Source organism: Grammomys surdaster, unplaced genomic scaffold (assembly GCF_004785775.1).
Source record: "Grammomys surdaster isolate TR1022 unplaced genomic scaffold, NIH_TR_1.0 322, whole genome shotgun sequence".
NCBI classification, from domain to species: domain Eukaryota; kingdom Metazoa; phylum Chordata; class Mammalia; order Rodentia; family Muridae; genus Grammomys; species Grammomys surdaster.
The window spans coordinates 578705-599014 of record NW_021604741.1 but is presented as its reverse complement, the minus strand read 5'-3'; the positions used below and the strand labels follow the sequence as shown (position 1 = coordinate 599014).

The 20310-nt window shown below is 44.5% G+C and overlaps 1 protein-coding gene across 1 annotated transcript in view; it reads right to left on the bottom strand.

The window, feature by feature from the left end:
• Nucleotides 1–18: 18 nt before the first annotated feature.
• Glt8d2 (glycosyltransferase 8 domain containing 2) overlaps nt 19–20310 on the bottom strand; it is a 31416-nt gene continuing 11124 nt past the window's right edge. The window contains exons 2-10 of the mRNA XM_028778061.1: nt 15791–15834; nt 12614–12706; nt 10290–10461; nt 8149–8266; nt 6655–6739; nt 5672–5784; nt 3966–4132; nt 2017–2129; nt 19–1114 (exon numbers count right to left, since the gene is read on the bottom strand). Of these exons, the coding sequence (XP_028633894.1) occupies nt 945–1114; nt 2017–2129; nt 3966–4132; nt 5672–5784; nt 6655–6739; nt 8149–8266; nt 10290–10461; nt 12614–12706; nt 15791–15809 (1050 nt within the window). The 5' untranslated portion in view covers nt 15810–15834 and the 3' untranslated portion in view covers nt 19–944. The remainder of the gene's footprint in view (nt 1115–2016; nt 2130–3965; nt 4133–5671; nt 5785–6654; nt 6740–8148; nt 8267–10289; nt 10462–12613; nt 12707–15790; nt 15835–20310) is intronic.

Below are 20310 nucleotides of genomic sequence, written 5' to 3'. Positions count from 1 at the left end.
TACATGAGGAAAATCACAAAAGCTTGAATAGTTTATTTTTACAGATACTACAATTTTTAATTTATAATTTTATAAAAGATAAAACTGGCAACCTGTTTTAAAAAAAAGAAAAAATGTGCAGCCAGGTGTGGTAGCCCAGGCCTTCGATCCCAGTGCTCAGGAAGCTGGGGCATGCAGATCTTTGTGGGTGTGAAGTTGATATAGTGAGTTCCAAGTTATCCAGTGATATACATAGAGAGACCCTATCTGTTTGTTTTTGAAACAGTGTTTCTCTGTGTAGCCCTGGCTGTCCTGGAACTCACTGTGTAGACCAAGCTGTCCTCGATCTCACAGAGATCTGTCTACCTCTCTCTGCCTCTTGAGTGCTGAAATTAAAGGCATGTGCCAGCACCACCCAGCTAACTTGTTTATATTATTTTAAAACATGTATAGATGTTTTGCCTACAATATGTGCCCAGTTCCTTTGAAGGCCAGAAGAGAAGGTCAGAGCCCTTGGAACTGTATTCACAGATAACTGTGAACTGCCATGTGGGTGCTGGGGATCAAACCTGGATCCTTTGGAAGAACAGCCACACTTACACACTCTCCAGCTGGGGAGACCCCATCTTAAAATCCAAACAAAAGAACCGCTATAAGAATATCTAAGAAATTAGAGATTTTGAAAGTTTTCAGATATAGTTGTCATTCAGGTCAAGACCTGGGATACATAGCGAGACCCTGTCTCAAAACACCAAAAGGAATGAGTGGAGACTGCTCATAAGGTCATCTGAACTTCAAGAAGCTAAGTCTGTCCGTATGGGCCCCGGTTCTAATTGTACACAGTAGTTTTTGTTTCTTCACTGTAGATCATATATATCAGAAGTGTTGCTCACAAGGAACAGTGCTAGAGGATTCAAAGGGCCCTTCCATTTTTATCCTGGGAGTGTTTTAACTGTTGGAGTGTTTCATCTATTGTGATTCAGTTTAAAGATCCCTGCAGGGTCAGGGACAAACCAGCTTTCCCATAAGTCATTGTGAACACTAGGGAAGTCCCAGGGTTTATGTCTTCCATTCCAGTGGAGTAGCTTAGCTTCCTGAAGAAAGTGCTCTGAATATCTTGCATCAGGGTTCCAGCCTTCGGTGTGTGCAGAGGGAAAGAACAGGCTTGTTAGTGGACACGATTTTATATGAAACCTTGCATACAACCTATGGTAAAAGTTCCCGGTTCTATGTGTGCATTACATTGACATCAGGTTTCTTCCTCAGTTTCTTTCCAGTATTGAAGCAGTAGTCTCTCACTTAAACCCAGAGCTTGCCAATGTGGTCTAGCTAGCCCAGAGAATCCCCTGTTGTAGCTACCTGAGTGCTGGGATTGCTGGTAGCCACTATGCTTGTTGCTTTTTGCAAGGGTCCTGGGGGTCCAAATTGTAGTCATACTTGCTTGGCAAGTGCTTATATCCACTGAGCCATATCCCCAGCCCAGCTTCATGCTACTTGTTACTGACCTCCACTTTGATGGGATTTCACGTATATGAAAACAGTGGGTTTTGACCTAATAGCACTAAAGTGCAAGCTGTCGAAGGTCACATGTCAGTAGGTTCTGTACACTGGACCGTTGCAAAGTGCAAGTTCTGTGCTAAGCATCATTCCAGCTTTTCTTTAAATAATTTGCTTTTAAATTTATTTTTATTTTATGTGTATTGTGTGAGAGTCAGATCTCCTGGAACTGGAATTAGAGACAGTTAGGAGCTGCCCTGTGGGTTCTGGGAATTGAACCTGGGTCTTCTCAAAGAACAGCCAGTACTCCTAACTGGAGCCGTCTCTCCAGCCCTAGTCAGAATCCTTTTCTTGAATCCTAGAGCACACCCCTCTGGCAACTAAAGATACCATCTGCATTTGCAGGTTCTGAGCCTGAGGGTTAAGGAGGAGAGGTGGCCAAGGTCACCCTTAGGGCTTGAAGCCCTGAGCTATAGGTGCTGGCAAGGCGGTGTTCACTGGGTAAAAAGTTCACTTCCCCTGCTTCCTGGATGGACTTACCGAGGTGCCTTATGTGCCATAGCGGGTTGATGGTGGAATACTTCCCATGAAACACAATCAGCATCGGAGAGGTAGCTACTCCTCCTCCCAGGGAGCTGCTGTAGAGGTTTTCTCTAAGAAATGGGATAAAGTAAAGCAACATTTGGTCTGAAGCCCTCACAAACATGAAGTAGATAGTTGCTAATGCGGTCAGTCCTTCGGGAGAAAAGAGGCTTTTCCACCTTCCTCCAACTTTTATTCTTTAGTCAGGGTTTTTTGTTATTAGAAACAGGGTCTCACGTAGAGCAGACTGAACAGCTGAGGAAAAGGTTTATCAGGCCTGCTGTCTTCACTTCCGGTGTGCTGGGATTGTAGGCATGCACCCTCGCACCTCTCTCCCAAGTACGTCATGTAGAGTCACAGTATGTGATCCAGAGCCACTGTCTCCTAATGTATGTCACCTAAGGTCACACTCTCACGTGTGTCACCTAGATTCACAATGTTAATACTTGTTAATATCCTGTCACTAGCTCTCGTGGTTTTTTAATGGTAGGCTCAGAAAATCAAATTTTGATCCTATATTATTTATAATTACATACAAGTTCAATGGTACTAAGAAACAGACGAAAGAGCTGGAGAGATGGCTCAACAGTTAAGAGCACCGGGGCTCTCACAGAGGACTCTCAGCATCCAGGCATGCAAGTGGTGCACAGACACACATGACACCGCTCTGGCCTCCAAGGGTACCAGGCACAGCCATGCATGTCGTGCACAGACACTCATGAAGGAAGCAGAACGCCATACGCATAGAATTAAAATTAATTTTTTAAAAAATAGGGGAACTATAATGAACAATTTTTAAAATATATAAGATATTTAAATTTTAATATAAATATTTTAGATACTATAAATATTATAAATATAAAAACAATAAAGACTGGGCTGGAGAGATGGCTCAGCGGTTAAGAGCACTGACTGCTCTTCCAGAGATCCTGAGTTCAATTCCCAGCAACCACAAGGTGGCTCACAACCATCTGTAATGGGATCTGATGCCCTCTTCTGGTGTGTCTGAAGAGAACAATGGTGTACTCATATACATAAAATATAAATAAATCTTTAAAAATGAATAATAAAGACTGATAGGAAAGACGATGATGTGGTAGTGGTTGTGTTAGTAATTTTTTTGCTCTATTTTAAAAATCTGATCATTAAAACCCTGAAATTTTAAATTAAAAATCACTTTTAATTCAAGACCTGGGGAGGAAACTCAGTCAATAAAGTGCTTGCATCTAGCCCCAGAACCCATGTAAAACCTCCCTGCTTGGAATCCCTGCATTAGAAAGGTGGAGACAGGAGGATGGCTAGCTGCCTGGCCTAATTGCTGAGCTCCAGGCCAGCAAGAGAGACTGTCTCAAAAGGAGCTGAACTCTGCTGGCAAGGATGAACCCTGAAGTTATCCACACACATACCTGTGCACACACTCATATATACATGTGCAAACACACACACATACACACACACACACAAAATGAGCATCAAATAAAAGCATTTTTTAAATGCTGGCTCTATGGAGTTAGTCTTAAAAGTAGATCTGTGGCCAAGTATGGTAGTGCATATCTCGAATCCCAGAATATCAGAAGCAAAAGCCAGCCTGATTTCTTAGTGAATTCCAGGCCCACAGATTAGGGCTATATAATGAGACCTTGTATTTTTTCAATGGAAAAGATTCAAGCCACATTATTAAGCAACTTATCGGGAAGAAGAAAGAGGCATGAATTCCTCGATTTTTCAGATTTCTGTCATTTGGGGAAAGACTGTTCCCATGATCATTTTCTTGGTCGACAGATTCTATGAAAATCTGACCTCAGATGTCTTTTTGGTTTTGTTTTAACTCCTGAGCTATGCAAAAGTTAGCTAAGCCCTCTGTTCGCAGCTGGGAGCAAGGGTGGCAGAGAAGCCGGCACACGTACTCCACATTCTTTTGCATCCATTTTTCCAGCTGTTTGGTGATGCGCTGGTGTTTCCATTCGGTCATGTTGGCAACAATCACACCAGGATTGAATGAGCAGGTGCTGGGGCTGATGCCAAGGTCCTTTATGGTCTTCTTCCGGTAGTCGAGATAGCCCATGTATGTGTTCTGCAAAAGAACAGGGTGGAATCTTCTGTTTAGGGAAAATGGTTTACATTCTTGAAGCTGTTCTGCCCTATCTCTGGGCCCACTGCCCACTGGCAGCTTTCCACCTTCTTTTGGTGGGTTTTGTTGAGGGAACAGGGTCTCACTTTGTAGCTGTGGTCATCTTGGAATTCACTGTGTAGACCAGGCTGGCCTCAAATTTACAGAGATCTGCCGCTGCCTTTCCAGTGCTGGGATTAAAGGCATGTGCCACCATGCTGAGCATATGTCTAAAGGTGTGTGTGTATGTGTCTGTCTCTGTGTCTGAGTGGGTCTCTGTGTATGTGCACACACGCATGCATGCCACAATATATGTGCAGAAGTCAAAGGACAACTTAGAGAGTTGGTTTATCTTGGGTTCAGGTCAGGCTTCCAGGACAAGTGCCATTACCCACTGAGCTATCTCACTCTCCTTCAAAGCCTCTGAATGCTGGGTGCTCTGCTCTCAGTCCCAGCACCTGCTACTTGCTTGTCTGACTCCACTGAGAACCGTTCTGCTTCAGGGCTCTAAATTCCATCTGTCTGACAGCTCTGACCTCTCTAGCCTTCCAACAGCCACATCTGCCTAGTTGGAGTTGCCTTCTTGATGCTTAAGCAACACCAACAGGTAGATTGTATGGCGTCCTGTCTTAAAGCTGGCTCCCCGCTATTCCTGCCTCAGTAGATAGTATCTGTATCCTTGTTATTTAAGAAGAAGCGCAGTCAGGCTGGAGAGATGGCTCAGCGGTTAAGAGCATCATCTGCTCTTCCAAAGATCCTGAGTTCAATTCCCAGCAACCACATAATGGCTCACAACCATCTGTAATGAGATTTGATGCCCTCTTCTGGTGTGTCTGAAGACAGCAGCAATGTGCTCACATACATAAAATAAATAAATCTTTAAAAAAGACGAAAGAGAAGCGCAGTCATTAGACCATCCTTAGCTCCTCCTCATCCAAATCTATGGATAAATCCTGTTTGTCTCAGTTTCAACATGCCTCCTGACACCAGCTAGTCTCAGCACCCAGTGTGTCTTCCTGTTCCTGACCACAAAGTGCTACCCATTGCCTGCTCTCTTTAAAACAATTTCATTTTTTTTCTTACACGAATGAGTGTTTTGCCTGTGTGTGTGTGTGTGTGTGTGTGTGTGTGTGTGTGTGTGTGTGTGTATGTGCCATGTGTGTTCCTGGTGCTCAAGGAAGCCAAACCACTGCCAGCCCGTGGTGATGAGCAGTGTTACAGCTATCCATTTAGAGTATTCTCCACACATTGGACAGGTCACAGCACCCCATTTTATCTCACAAACACAAGGGAGTAGACAGCATCTGTGCTGTGAGGCAGATTAGAAAAATCAGACTTCACGGGGTTACAGAGATTGGCCTGAGTGGGTGGGAAAAGTGGAACCCCCCATGTCGTCCCTATCTCCTGATAGTTCCCACTGGCTTTGGATTGGTGGATTGTGATAATTTGGATAAAGGGCCAGAGAAGACGGCTAAAAGTAGGATTCTATGATGGCAGGCCTACCTGTATCCCCACAAGTCGGTGGATGTCCTGAGCAGAAGGCAAATCACAGTCATCTGAGAAGGCCGCTGCATGGCCCAGAGCCAAAGTGGTGTCATACAGTTCCTGGATATCGCCTGCATTTGGAAGTATCAGCAAAAAGAACACAAATATCTCAGGACTAGACAGAACCTCTGCTTAATTCCTAACTTCAATAGAGCAAAGGGTACAAACTTCCTATGTTCCCATGGCGTTGCAGTGTTCTTAAGAACTGTTCATACCCGGAGGGCTGTGGTCATGCATGGCTTTAATCCCAGCACTTGGGAGGCAGAGGCAGGCAGATTTCTGAGTTCAAGGCCAGCCTGGTTTACAGAGTGAGTTCCAGGACAGCTAGGGCTACACAGAGAAACCTTGCCTCAAAACAAAAAGCAAAAACAGCTCATGCCTTGAGGGAGGCACTTGAAACACTCAGATGGGTGTTGATCAGGTCCCTTGCTGTGCAGTCTCTGAATGCTCATGTCATTTGCATGTGGAAAAAACCACAACATGCACACACACAACCAAGTGTGACACCTTACCTCTGCATGTTTTAGGAATGCAGAGATGCTACCAAGGAATAGACTTGGCAATCAGAGAGGGCCCTCAGACACCACCAGATTATCCAGGGGTGTGTCAAACCCTGCGTCCAAAATATGTCCAGTGCTTGTTTGTTTGTTTTGTTTTGGTCTTTAGTTTTGACACAGGGTTTCTCTGTGTAGCACTGGTTGTCCTGGGACTTGCTCTGTAGGCCAGGCTAGCCTTAAACTCAAAGATCCACCTGCCTCCGTCTCCTGAGTGCCACCACTGCCAGGCCTCAAAATATGCTTAGTTTTACAACAATGCTGTATTCACTTTACAAAGTGTTTGAAGTTACTAGACGGCTAGCTACATGGGAAATGAAGAGAAAGGATGAGTCGTTCTGTTTGGCAGTTGCACCTTCCAGGGTTCTTGGCAGTCAGCAAGCATACCTTGTACAATGACATCATCGTCCAAATAGATGACTTTCTCATGCTGGTGGACAAGCAGAGGGAGATAAAACCGAACAAAGTTCAGCTGTGAAGACAGAGAAACTGTGGTAGGAACAGGCAGATGGCTGGAGGTTGTACACACATGCAAGTTAGCTTTGACCGTGCCTGTTTAGCCCCATGCATGGAATAGTATAAAACAGACTAAAGCAAAGCCTCACCTGGCTTCTTAGCACCTGATCCCCTGGGCTCTGGAGATGAGACCAGGCTGGCCTGGAGAAGCTCTCCTTCATCCAGACCCCCACTCACTGAACCAGTGTCCACTTCTCATTCAGGGACAGCTTCAGTGGGAGTCCCCAAAACTCCCTAGTCAGTCTTTTAGGGTATAGACTTCTTGCTTTCTCTACCTTTCATCAATTAGATAACTCAAGTAATTAATCAGTCTTCATATTCACACACACACACACACACACACACACACACACACACCAGCAACAAGCCCAGCTTTTTAACTTCTTGCTCCAGAAAACAGTCAGAGAAACACGAGTTTGTAGGGTTTTCATTAGTGACATTCAGTTATTGTAATCAACTGACATTAAGTGGCCAGAATTAGAGAAGGGTCATGTCACAGACAGAAGCTTTAGAAGCTAGTTAGAAAAGAGGGATTTACATAAACTGCATATAACAGTGGCCAGTCTTAACAAAATTGCCATCAGAAACTGCTCTTGGACTGGAAAGATGGTTCAGTGGGTAAACATGAGGACCTGAGTTCGAATCCCCAGTACCCACATAAAAAGATGAGTGAAGCACACTTGCCCAAAACCCCAGTGCCGGGGAAGACAAGTTGGGGCTAAAAGAGGGGTGAAGAACTAGAGGGACGCTGGAGAAAGGTTTGCTTGGGCTCACTGACACATAAGCATATAACACACACACACACACACACACACACACACACACACACACACACACACACACAGCTGTCCTTCATGAAGGAGACAGATTCTGTGTGGGCACTCTTGCAAGAGAAATGACCCCCAGCACTAGGAAAAGGAATGATTTCTCCTCAAATACGCTGTGGCCAGCATGGAGGCACATAGCTATCGTGCTGCTGACTTCCCTTGGCTTCCAGAAGAAACAGAGCTACCCGATTACGAAGCAGAGAAGATGCAAGAGCTAAGGTGCTTTGCATGATTTCGCTGACCTCACTACCCCGCCCACCTCCAGCTCCCACCCACAGCGCCTCTGACCCAGCCAGACCTAGTCTCCATTTTTATGCCTCATTTCTTCCCAGTAGCTTCATGATGCTTACATAAACCATCTCAGATCCTTCCTGGAGCAGCTGGCTGCTAAGTTAAAAATAAGCAGAGCTTCATGGAGATCTAGCACACATGGGACTGAAATATCCTATGTGCGCATCAGATGGCAAGGGCTCTACGGGAAATGTGGATGCAGGACTGTCCCCACTGTCTCCACTGTGTGCATGACTTGTATACTCACAGGCTGGAGCAGCTCAGGTCTCGAGGAGTCTGGTCTAATCTTCCCCTTGAGGACTGTAGGGTTGAACTCCACAATCTTGAAGTTTATTTCTCTCAGTTTAGAATGTTCGATCCATTTTCTAAAGAGATAACAGAAAAAAAATCTCAAGTACACATTTCCTCTATTTAATCTGCATATGCTCCCCGGAGCTCACGTGCACTGGCCTTAGCAAGCTACAGTTAAGTGTACGTGGGCATCGTTTCCATGCTATAACGTCTTCTGATTGCTTCGCCATCTGGCCTCACTTCCGATATCTCCTTCCCCTAGCCCCCAATTTCATAACTCATTCTGCAAAGGAAATGAACAAGGTAGCAATAACTGAGTAGAGCCCCACATCCAAAAATCCTCTCAGGAAACTAGAGCAGCAAGATGGGGCTCTTCCAGGGCAAGCAGCATCTGCTCTTGCCAGACTTGCCACATGCTACTGCTGAGCCACTATGGGGGGGTCTGTGCAGTCCTCCTGTTCCCTCCCCCTCTGTCTCTCACCCCTCCTCTCACCTCCTTCAGCCTGTCTTCTTTCCTCCACCACCCTCTCTCCTTCAGCACTCAGTCTTACAGGATGTTTTTCATCTGATTCATTGTGACATTCCTGGTAGAAATCGTCTCAAAACAAAGTTGGCAGCCACCCAAGCCACAGAAGGCAACATTTGCAGTTGATTGCAAATTGGCAGGAAAGGTCTAGGGGTAGGTAGCTGGGTGGCAGAGCTCTTGCGACTGCTGCTGGGAATGTGGTAGTTGCCACCGAAGTATGTTTGCTTGTGGCGATCTACAGAGATGAACTGTGGGTTTGAATCTTGTACTTTATGTTCGGCCTCAATGAGAACAGGTTTCAAATGTATTTAAACACCGGGGGAGGAGGGACCAACTAGAACTAGGGGCGGCCCACTTCGTTGATTGTATGGCTATATAGGAATTGTGTCATCTATTCTTTTTTTTTTTTTTTTTTTTTTTGGCTAGTTGGTTAGTTGGCTGGTTGGTTAATTGGTTGGTTAATTAGCTAGTTGTCTGGTTAGTTGGTTGCTTTGTTATTTGACTAGTTTGTTTATTTGGGATAAGGTCTTACCATGCAGCCTAGTCTGGTCTCTAATTTGCAATCCTTCTTCCCTAGCCTCTCGAGTACTCGAGTATAGGTGCTGGCTCTTAGTGGTGCTGTTTTTACAGAGCTGTGGATGGAATCCTGGGCCTTAGTATCTGTTCATATTTTAAATTCATTTCCCCACTAGGATTACAGTTTTTAAAATGTCTGCAATAGTTCTTCACTATAAGCCATACTTCTTACTAATCTATTTTAGAACTAATCCCATTCACTGTTCTTCAGTATCCAGAAGTTCTTGTGTCACATAGGCAAGTCTGTCAGCTTTTTTCCCCCGAATTCCTCTGCTCAGGGAGGCACTGTCCAGACCAAGATCATACAGTTATTTATCCTTCACTTCTAAAACACATTTAAATTTTGATTTTTCTGTTGTTCTCTTCTTACTCTAACTCCAATTCATTTTTTTTTTTTTTAGTATGGCATGTTACAGAAAAAACAAACTCAAAATTATAATATGATCTATAAAATGTTATCACTGTCAGTTTGTAGTTCAAATGTCACAGGTCATGTATGGCTCAGTGGTAGACTAAGCATGTGCTTAGTCTGTGTGAAACACGGATTAAGTCTCTAACACCTTTCCCTGAAAATACAGTTAGTGAGGATGCTTAAGAAGTAATACTAATCCATTAAGAAAATAGAAGGGGGTGCTGGAGGCTCAGTGCTTAAGAGCACTGACTGCTCTTCCAGAGGTCCTGAGTTCAATTTCCAGCAACTACATGGTGGCTCATGACCATCTATAATGGGGTCTGATGCCTTCTTCTGGAGTGTCTGAAGACAGCTACAGTGTAGTCATATACATAAAATAATTTTTTAAAAAGAAAGAAAAATAGAGGAAGAAGAGGAGAAACAAGAAGAACAACAAGAAGAAAGAAAGAAGAGAAGGAAGAAAAGACAAAGGAGGAAAAGGAGAAGTTGATGAAAATGATGAAGAAGAGATGGCTATCTAAAGAAGAAAAAGAAGATTAAAAGAAAATAGAACATTCAAAAAAAACCACATCATACAAACTACCGTATTCGAGGTAGAGTGTTCCGTAGTCCAACTACATAGAACACAATGTTGGCATCAGTGTTGCTGTAGACACTGTTGATGGCCGCCATGGCCGCGCCCATTCTCCCTGCGGCTGCACAAATCACCACTGGAATCTCCTCTTCCACATCCTCAGGGGACTCAGAATCATCATCTGGAAAATCAATGACTCAGAGCACAAGGAACTTCACGGGAAAGCAGTGCCTAACTCCTAGTCCACAGTACAGGGGAAGACTGTTCCCTCACACCCAGTCTCTCCTCTGACCTTTGGAGACGGGTGTGAAAGCTTCAGCTGGCCTATAGCCAATCACTAAAACTATTTTTAAAAAACAGTTTTTAAAAAACAAAACCAGACTTGTTTACAGATTGTTCCTCTAGGGGCAAGCTGTCACCGTGCAGCCACATTAGGTGATCTAACCGACATGCAGGCTTGGCTGTGCCAATCACCCTTGGCAGTTCTTCAGGAACACCAAACTCGTCGTGATTGCCTCAACACCAGGCGGCGCATGCTCTCTTCTGTCTTTACTCATGCTACTCCGGTTGTCTGGAATCACTCTCTGCTCTTCGTGGTTAACTCTCACATATCCATCCCAGCTGCATACTGACATCCACCGTGAAGGAAGTCTGCGACACCTTCCCAACACCTCCTGGGTGCCTGCTGTGTTTGGATTCGTCACCCACACTGTTCATTTGTCCTTTCCTATTGCATAGGAGCGTCGTGAGGGGCAAGACCACAGCATACTACGTGTCTCTGTCCTCTGCATCTGTCCCAGGGACCGTACAGAAATGGATGCTCTTGTCATCCATCTCTTTTCCTGCCACTGTAGAGCCTATCTTGTGCCTGGGTCTCCATCAGACTGTGAGCTTGTTGAGTCACTCCGTGGAGCCTGGCTCCCTGGAAGTGTGTGGTGAAAATCTGCTGTGAAGAACTGAGCTGAGCCATGGAGTGGCCCTAGAGCCCAAGGCCCTCCGGGATGTTTGTAGGGACAGGAAGATAGGAGAGTGGAAAGGCATGGGTAGATCCTGGAACAGAAATCTGTCAGTCCTGAGTGCTAGGATTAAAAGTACGCACCTCTGTGTCTGGCTAAATGAATGCTGTTTAAGTAATAAAGACTAATATAGATTTTGTGGAAAATTTCCAGCCAAAACAGAAAAGGATCTGGTAAAGCTTAATTTTTTTTTTCAGACTTGCCCACTCTTACTCCAAAGGCAGAGCTCTGTCATAGTGTGGCTGTGCCCCTAAGCATTCCTTTGTGTGAGTTCTAAAGGAGACACATATAGTTGATTTGTGTGTGTGAACACGGAAGTTTATGTATTAAGCACAGGTCAGAGCAGGACGCCCAGTGTCTTCCTCTACAGCTCTCCAGGTTACTGCTTTGGAGCAGGGTCTCTCACTGAACTGAAGGCTTGCCGTTTTGGCTAGGTTTGGCTGGTTGGGCAGAGAGCTCTTGAGAACCACCTGTCTCTGTCCCTTCAACACTTGGGTTACAGGCACTGATGATAGCCGCGCCTGGCGCTTGCCGTAGGTGCTGGGAACCAATATGTCTCCTGCAAGGGCAGCAGCCCTCTTCACTGCTGAGCTTCTTCTCCCCAGCCCTCTGAAGGGGAGTTTTTGTGTCGAGCTGTTAGGAGCCTTTCAATACATACTAAATGGACTTGTTCAGTAAAAGGAGGGAAGGGGCAATTCTCAAAAGCAAAATGAGGAGAGGCTCTACAGAACAGGGTGCTGAGAAGTCCCTCAGGATAGGTCCCAAAACCAAGAGCCCTAGCACCAACTTGGAGGTATGAGAAATACAGATCCCTAGGTCCACACTAACTGTGATGCTAAACCTCCCCCCACAAGGTGGGATTCCACACCATCTGTGATGTTAAATTCCAAGTGGGATCTAGTGATGAGGTTTTGCTCTGTTCATTTGAGACAGGGTCTTTGTTGCTTTGTAACTCAGACAAGACAAGCCTCGAACTAATAATGTAGCCCAGGCTAACCTTAAACTAACAATCCTTCTACTTCAACTTCCAGGTGCTGGGATCACACCTGTGTGTAGCACACTCAGCCCAGGTGTGTTCTAACAGGCCTTCTATGTGACTTTTATATGTGCTACGGTTTGAACATTACCAATCATTACATAGCTTAACCCACTTGCCTCCCTAGGGAAGAGACTCTAGAGTATCTTAGTATAGTATAGACTCTTAGGAGTTAACCGAATTGTCAATTGCCAATGAACCCAATCTGTGAAGAAACCCAATGGAAACCATTAAAACCACCTTCTTAGGGTCTTGTCTTGACAGACTCCATGCTTGCTTACCTGCCTCGTTCTTAAGTACAGCTCCTTTACGAACTTTCTTGTACAGGATCCCACAGAGCGTCAGGACCAGAAGAAACAGCAACACTTGATTAACTGAAATAAAGAGGGAGGTACATCAAAGTCTCAAAGCCCAAGGGAAAATCTTGAATGGCAGCGTGGGCAGCCATACAGAGGACATGGGGCAGTCTGTAGTAACGCAGTGAGCCGGTGCACTATGGTCGGCTCCTCAGAGTGCAAGGAGGACTCAGAGCTAACCCAGGCAGTCTGATGGCAGCAGCCTCAAACTCAGTCACCCCAGGAAACTGCCTTGCACGAATATTTCATCTATCTTGTAAACAGCATCATTTCTAGAATGCCTTCTGTGAGCTGCTGTTAATTCTGAACACACTTAAAGTTGTAGAACACAGCTATGTCTTAGTTAATTCAAATGCCAGTGGAGAATGTGCCGAGAATCCTGGCTCCTGGTAAGGGTCACAGTGCTTCTAGTTCTGCCTCCCTCTGTTCCACACTTGTGATGCTTGCTCCTGGGATGATGCAGGGCAGCATTTTTTGAGTATGGAACACACATTCCTGGTTGTTGGTAAACTGATTGGGGACATTTGTGCTCACAGAGCTAAGCAATATTCAAACCATGTATGAAAAAACCAGTCTCTGATCTCAGCACTGCAGGCATGCAACATAAGCTACTCAAAAATGAACATTCTTCTAATTGAATGAATGTATTACAAATTACAAAGCATCTTCTTTTTGTGGCAGGGAGTAGATATTTACATAGGGTAAGCATGAGTGTGAAGTGTAGGGCATGATGGGAGAGTCAGGTATGTGGCCCAGGCCTGTGGCCTGGCACTCACCTGGCAGAGGCGGAGGATCAGTGCAAGTCTAAGCCAGCTTGAGCTACATCGTAACTCTTATGGGGAAGGGAAGAGCTGAGACAAGAGGTCAGATTCCAACCTCATTCTCTCCGCCTAGCTCTGCAAACTTAGACAGGTTACCTAACTTCCCTGAGCCTCTGTGGGCTTCTCTGATACCAATAAAAATATTAAAAATTTAAGCTATTTCTCTAAAGATAATTATTGGCTTTATGCTAGTTATTTTTCGACTCTCAAGCTTTTGGGTTCATATTTGTTTTTAAAAAATGTACCTAGAGAGTCTTAGGTCCTGAACCTCCATAGTTCAATCTCAATGAGGTCCTGTTCCCAGCTCTCCCTCCTGCCCACTTTGGGAAGATTCAGGCATAAACAGCTACAGACCAGGAAGAAGTAAAAGGTTCTAGAGGCCTCAGGAGAGCTGACAACTATCCACCTGCCACAGTGTTTAGAGAGGTAGCCTAATGCCTAATTCTTCCAACTGTGGCTGTTACCACTGACAAAAAGTTGCCAGGAAAAAAAAAGAATTCTCAGCTTAAGTATGTTCTGTACACTATTTGGAATATATACTAAAAATAATCTCTCATTTATAAGAAATTCAAATTTAAATGGTTGTTTTTCATTTTCATTTCAATCAGAGAGCTTTAGGAGTGGCAGTAACAGCATCAGGTCACTGTGGTTTTCCTTAAATTAACAATGTCCTAGTCTGAAATCAGGAGAGATTATAGTGTTTAAAAAGGCATGAAGGTTTGACCTGACCCTTTAAGAACAAGAATAGAAACTTATTACAGGACAGGTTGTGTGGTGCATACCTTTAATTCCAGCACTCAGGATGCAGAGGCAGGCAGATCTGAGTTCAAGGGCAGCCTAGCCTGGTCTATAGAGCAAGTTCCAGGACAGCCAGAGCTATATAGAGAAAACCTAGCTCGAAAAACCAAAACCAATAAATAAATAAGTTAATAAAATAGACCTTTACAAATGTTTAGGCATGAATGCAAATACTTATTTGGAGTGAGGAAATGATTGTAATCACAGGTTTCATTAAAAAAATATGATCCACAGAAATTTATGAAATGGATTTAGCACCAAAATGGTACGTCCATTTCTAAACAAAAATCTCAGCAAAATCCCACAGGAATCTCCTCAAGTGATGAATGATCACTTGGGAAATGATCTATGAAAAGCACTCACATACATACACACTCACACATACATACATACACACATACACACATAGATACACACTCACACATATACACATTCATACACATACACACGTACACACACATAAACATTCACACACATACACACATACATACTTACACGCATACATACATACACACATACATACACACACATACACACATAATACACAATCACACATGTACACACACATAAACATTCACACACACATACACACATACATTCACACACATACATACATACATGTGGGGAAAATTTAAAAAGGCCGCCACAGCGGCGCAAGCCCACGGCGGGGCTTCCGCCACCTTGGCGGGTCCCACATCAGGGAGGGAAATCCTATGGTTCCAGCGGCCTGAGGGCCTTGGCGGCGGCAGGCCCCAGTAACACGAGGAAGTCCTTGGTTCCAAAAAGGTTTATTGTCATGGCGGATAATAGATGGATCTAGGCGTACCCCCCCCCAAAACTCAGGGCAGTCCCGAGTTATATAGGGAGGGAGAAAGGGGGAGAATTAGGGAAGGATCTGGGGGAGGAATGTTTAATTTGCTCTGCCCTCTGGCCTTCATTAGTATGTAAATCTCTAGGCCTGAGGCCTATAGCCTGGCCTATGTGACTCTATGGAAATGTGACTGTTTTTCAGGATCCTAGGTGATGGGAGGGACCGAACTCCTGCCAGTTCTCACGCAGAATTCCACGGAGAATCTCGGGGTTCTAAGTACCTGCTCAACCATGACCCAGGATACCCTTATGCAGTCCCACACATACACACATACATACACACATACATACATACATATATACACACTCTCATACACATTCGCACATACATACATACATACACATGTATACACATTCACAAACACACACACACATACAGACATGTACACTCTCACATACACATATATACAAATACATAAACACACACATACACATATACATACATACACACTCAGACACACACATGCACACATGCATGCACACACACACACAGACACACACACACACAGACACACACACATACACAGACATACACACACACAGAGCATGCATCATCAAAACACTCCTCCAAAACAACTTTCTTCATAGTTATATTCATAAGTTCAATTCTTACGTTTGCGTAGAAGAGCCATGTGTTTCCACCTGGATAACAAGGACCTGTGGATTGAAGAGTAAAATGTCACTTAAAAAAAATAAATCAAAGCCAAAGACATTAAGTATTAAAAAGAACTGCATCTCCTCTGGAAATGTGGTATGTTGTAAAGTGTATATCATCCATTACTGTTCTGGATCTAGAATTTTGGTAAGAAAATAAATATTTCTTGAATGTTGTCTTAGTTTCTTGTTGCTATAAAAGAATATCCTACACCGACAAAGCAACTTAAGAGAGAAAGGATTTACTTTGGCTCACAGTTCTAGGGTATAGCCCATCACAGCAAGGAAGTCAAGGCAGCAAGAACTTGAAGCAGACATCACACCCACAATCAGAAGAAGAGAGTGAGGAATACTTACACAGTTCCCCTTGTCTGTACAGCCCAAGAGCCTAGCCTAGGGAATGGTACCACCCACAGAGAGCAGGCCTTTCCACTGCTGTTAATCACACATGGACTGCCTACTTCAAGAGTGATTATTCTGGCTGAACAAATGAATCCAAATAGATGATCATTTCTCTTCAGTTTGTTTGTGTCAATCCCTTTCCAAAAGGAGCCCCATTATCTTTCTTGGCTAGTAGAGAAAATGAGACTATATAAAAATGTCATTTAAGGAAGTCTCTTTGAGCTATATCACATGACCCATGCTAGTCTTCTTTACTAAGGAAGTATTTCCATTGTCTGGATTTCTTGGTGGAAACAGACCATCCTTGAGCGTGCAAACTTCACACCCAATTTGATCATTCGTTCATCGCTAAAAATGCCAAGTGTGAGAAGTGCTGGGGATACTGTTGAGCAGGATGGCCCTGGTCTCCCTCCTCACAGAGCCTTCACACAAGTGAAGAAATCAGACGTTAAGACATTGCTGATCAAACTGTTGCAGTTAAGTGCATGCTGAGAGTGGAAGAGCAGAGGTGCCAGGGTGAAGATTAACAGGAGTGGGATTGCAACAGGAAGGAGACTCCAGAGACCACCCTGAAGAAAAGACAGTTTATGGGCAGGAGTCAAAACAAGGGCACACCAGGCAAGGGAACCAAAAGTGCAAAGGCCCTGTGGCTGGAAAGAACTCTAGGGAGATGGTTCCGTGAGTGTTTCCTGCATATGCGTGAGGCTATGAGTTCACATTCTCAGCACCAACGCATCATCTGGCTATGTGTCTGAAATCCCCTTGTTGGGAGGCAAAGACAGGTGGAGCTCACTGGCTAGCCAGCCTATTTGGAATGCCAGGCTTGGGGTTCAGTGAGGGACCCTGTCTCAAGGCAGTGAGGCAGAGTGATGGAAGCCACCTGAAGTCCTTCTCTGATGTCTACATGAGTGCATATGGGTGTATGCACCTGTGTGTACACACACACACAGACACACACAGACACACACAGAGACACACACACAGACACAGACACACAGACATTAAATTAAAATTAAAATATTAACACTCCCGGGCTGGTGAGATGGCTCAGTTGTTAAGAGTACTGACTGCTCTTCCAGAGGTCATGAGTTCAAATCCCAGCAACCACATGGTGGCTAACAACCATCTGTAATGATATCTGATGCCCTCTTGTGGAGTGTCTGAAGACAGCTACAGTGTACTTACATATAATAAATAAATAAAAATTTAAAAAAAAATGTTAACACTCCCAAGGAAAGAGATGGTAAAAGAGTGGAAACCCAAGGTCATCCCCAATGGCCAGAACTCTTTCAAGCTTGGTGCTTTCCCTTCAGATTCTCACTGAGAGTGCAACGCATGTAGTGGTGGGAAGCAACCATCCTTCAGTTGTTGGGAGATCCCCTGGAGGAAAACGCTGTCTTGTTTCTAGAAGGACTTAGTGTTATTTCCAGGGTATTTAGGTTGTGGATAGCGCTTCTGTAAACACTTGGCCACAGGTTTTTGAGGGATTGTGAGGGTAAACATCCAGAAGTCTCATGGCTGAATCATTTGGTGGCTATATGCTTCACTTTCTAGGAGGCCACCTGTCATTGGGGATCATTGGTACAGGTGGGCAAAGGGAGCAGAGGCAACGGAGAAGACACAGAGGAACCAGCTGCAGGGAGGGAGTCAGATCAGTGTTACTTGGGGTGATCCAAGGCTTATATAGTTTTGGGGGATGGGGTGTAGAAACATACAGGGTGGGCAAAGGTTGAAGGTTGAAGGCTTAGGATACTTAGGATACCGGAACGAGTCATTAGCATTGGGAAGCATCTCAGGAGTCTCAGGCGCTAGCTGAGTGGTTTCTTATCCAAAGGAAGGAAGCTGAACCTGGAATCTTAACCAAGCCAACTTGACATTCTACAGGTAGAGATGCTTGTGGGCTTGTGAACTCCCCGACAAGCTCAGAGAAGGGGGAGCCCTGCCAATGAAGGGAGGCCTCCATTATACACCAGAGATCAGAAGGCTATCTGGTCAATGGTAGACTTCGACCTTAACTAACAAGAGTTTCCGCACAACCGCCAATGTGTCTCCCAAGTGGGAACACTTCCATTTTGCATTGCCACTGGCAAGGTAAGAGCTGCTGTGGTCTTTTAATTTACTTTTGCCACACTCATATACATAGAAGTTGCTGTTTAAACCTTTTCACTATTTTTGAAGCATTATTGCCTTGTTTTTTTAATTTTCAGAGTCAATTATACATTCCAGAGACAAGTCCTTTGTTGGATATGTGATTTGCAAATATTGTTCTTCAGTATGTAGCTTCTTTTCACACTCTGGTTGAGTTTTGCTATTCAGCATCTTGCTTTGTAGCCAAGGCTGGCCTCCAACTTGCAGTCCTTTTGCATTAGCCTGCAGAATATTGACATCACACATGTGTATCACCACATCCAGCCTGATTGTTTTTCTGGAGACATGCTCTCATGTAGCCCAGGCTAGCCTTGAACTCTGCTCTTCTCACCTCCGACTGCCAGGATTACAGGCATGCGTCATTATGCCTGGTTTTATTTGGTGCTAGGGATGGAACCTGGGGCCTCGAGAACCTAGACAGGCACTCTACAAGCTGAGCTACATGTTCATCCATCTCCATCCAAATTGTGATCAGGCCCAACTCATTACTTTTATTTTTAGCTTAATGTTTTAATTGATTATTTTGGATATTTCACATAATGCACCCCAATATCATTCACTTTCCAGTCCTCCCAGGTTCACCCCCAACCCTTATGACCACCCCCAAAACAAAAGAAAAAAGAAAAATATCAAGTCCAATTTTTGTTGCCCACATACTTGCTGGAGCATGGTCAAACTCCCAGCCCCTTAAAGAGAACTGATTCCTTCTCCACCCCCACGGGAAGCCACCAACTGTGGGGAAGCCACCAACTATGAAGAGCTACACTTCAGCATCCCTGTTACAGTGTTTAAGAGTTCTCTTCAAATGGGGACCTACCTAGACTCTTTCTTCTTTGTGTGGTGACGGGGTGTGAGAGGAGAGCTTGTCACAGAAGCCTTCTATGTCTCTCCTTCTCAACTGTCAGTCTGTAGTCCATCAGACTACTGCAAAAGAAGCCTCTTTGCCCTTTAGAGCCAGTGGCAGCACGGATCATGGACTTCTGCCTGGTTCCTGGCTACAGCAAGGAACACAACAGTCTTTGTAGTTTCTCCCATCTCTGACTCCCTCCTCCTGCCCTGTTCTGCCATCTTTCCTTCTAATTTCGTGAGTTCACTTTTAAAAAGCATCTTCCCACAGGCCTGCCCTTCTCTAGTTTTTTCAGGGGGGAGGGCACTGCAGGCTTTGCAGACTCCTCTGCCTCATTCCCTCTCCCCCACCCTTCCCAGCCTCCATGGGTCTCTCAGGCTCCTGGGAGCTGCTCTGCAGAGGTGGGTGTCAGCTGCATTCACATCCATGCTTCAGGTTTTCATCCTCCATGTTGATGCCTTGTTCCTGGATCTGGTTCTGCAGCATCTGCTCCTCCATCTGCTACAGCAGCTTGTAGATGGGGTGGACCGACTCGAATCACTGGATCTGGGCCAGGATGGCAGTCAAGTTGGTCAGCCCATGCATGTGGAGGTCTTCCAGCCATGCTGGGTGGGCCACTTGAGCCTCCGTTTTTTTCTTTATGAATTATGCTGGGATGCTATATCTAAGACTGTTTAGCCTAACCCAAAGTTGAGGTGAATTTTTCTTTATGAGTTCTCTGAGAATTCTATAATTTAACATTTATATTTTAAGTTCATTTGAAGAGATACATAACGGATAAGTTAAATTCTGTTTTGTTTGTTTGTTTGTTTGTGTTTGTTTTGTTTTGTCTTAATCAGATGGAGAGTTGGTTTTTCTAGGGTTATTTGTTAAAAAGTCTGTTCTTCCCACCAAGTGGTGATAGTACACACCTTTAATCCCAGTACTTGGGAGGCAGAGGCAGGCAGATCTCTGAGTTCTGAGGCCAGACTGGTCTACAGAGCAAGTTCCAGGACAGCCAAGGCTACACAGAGAAATCTTGCCTTGAAAAAAAAAAAGAAGAAGAAGAAGAAGAAGAAGAAGAAGAAGAAGAAGAAGAAGAA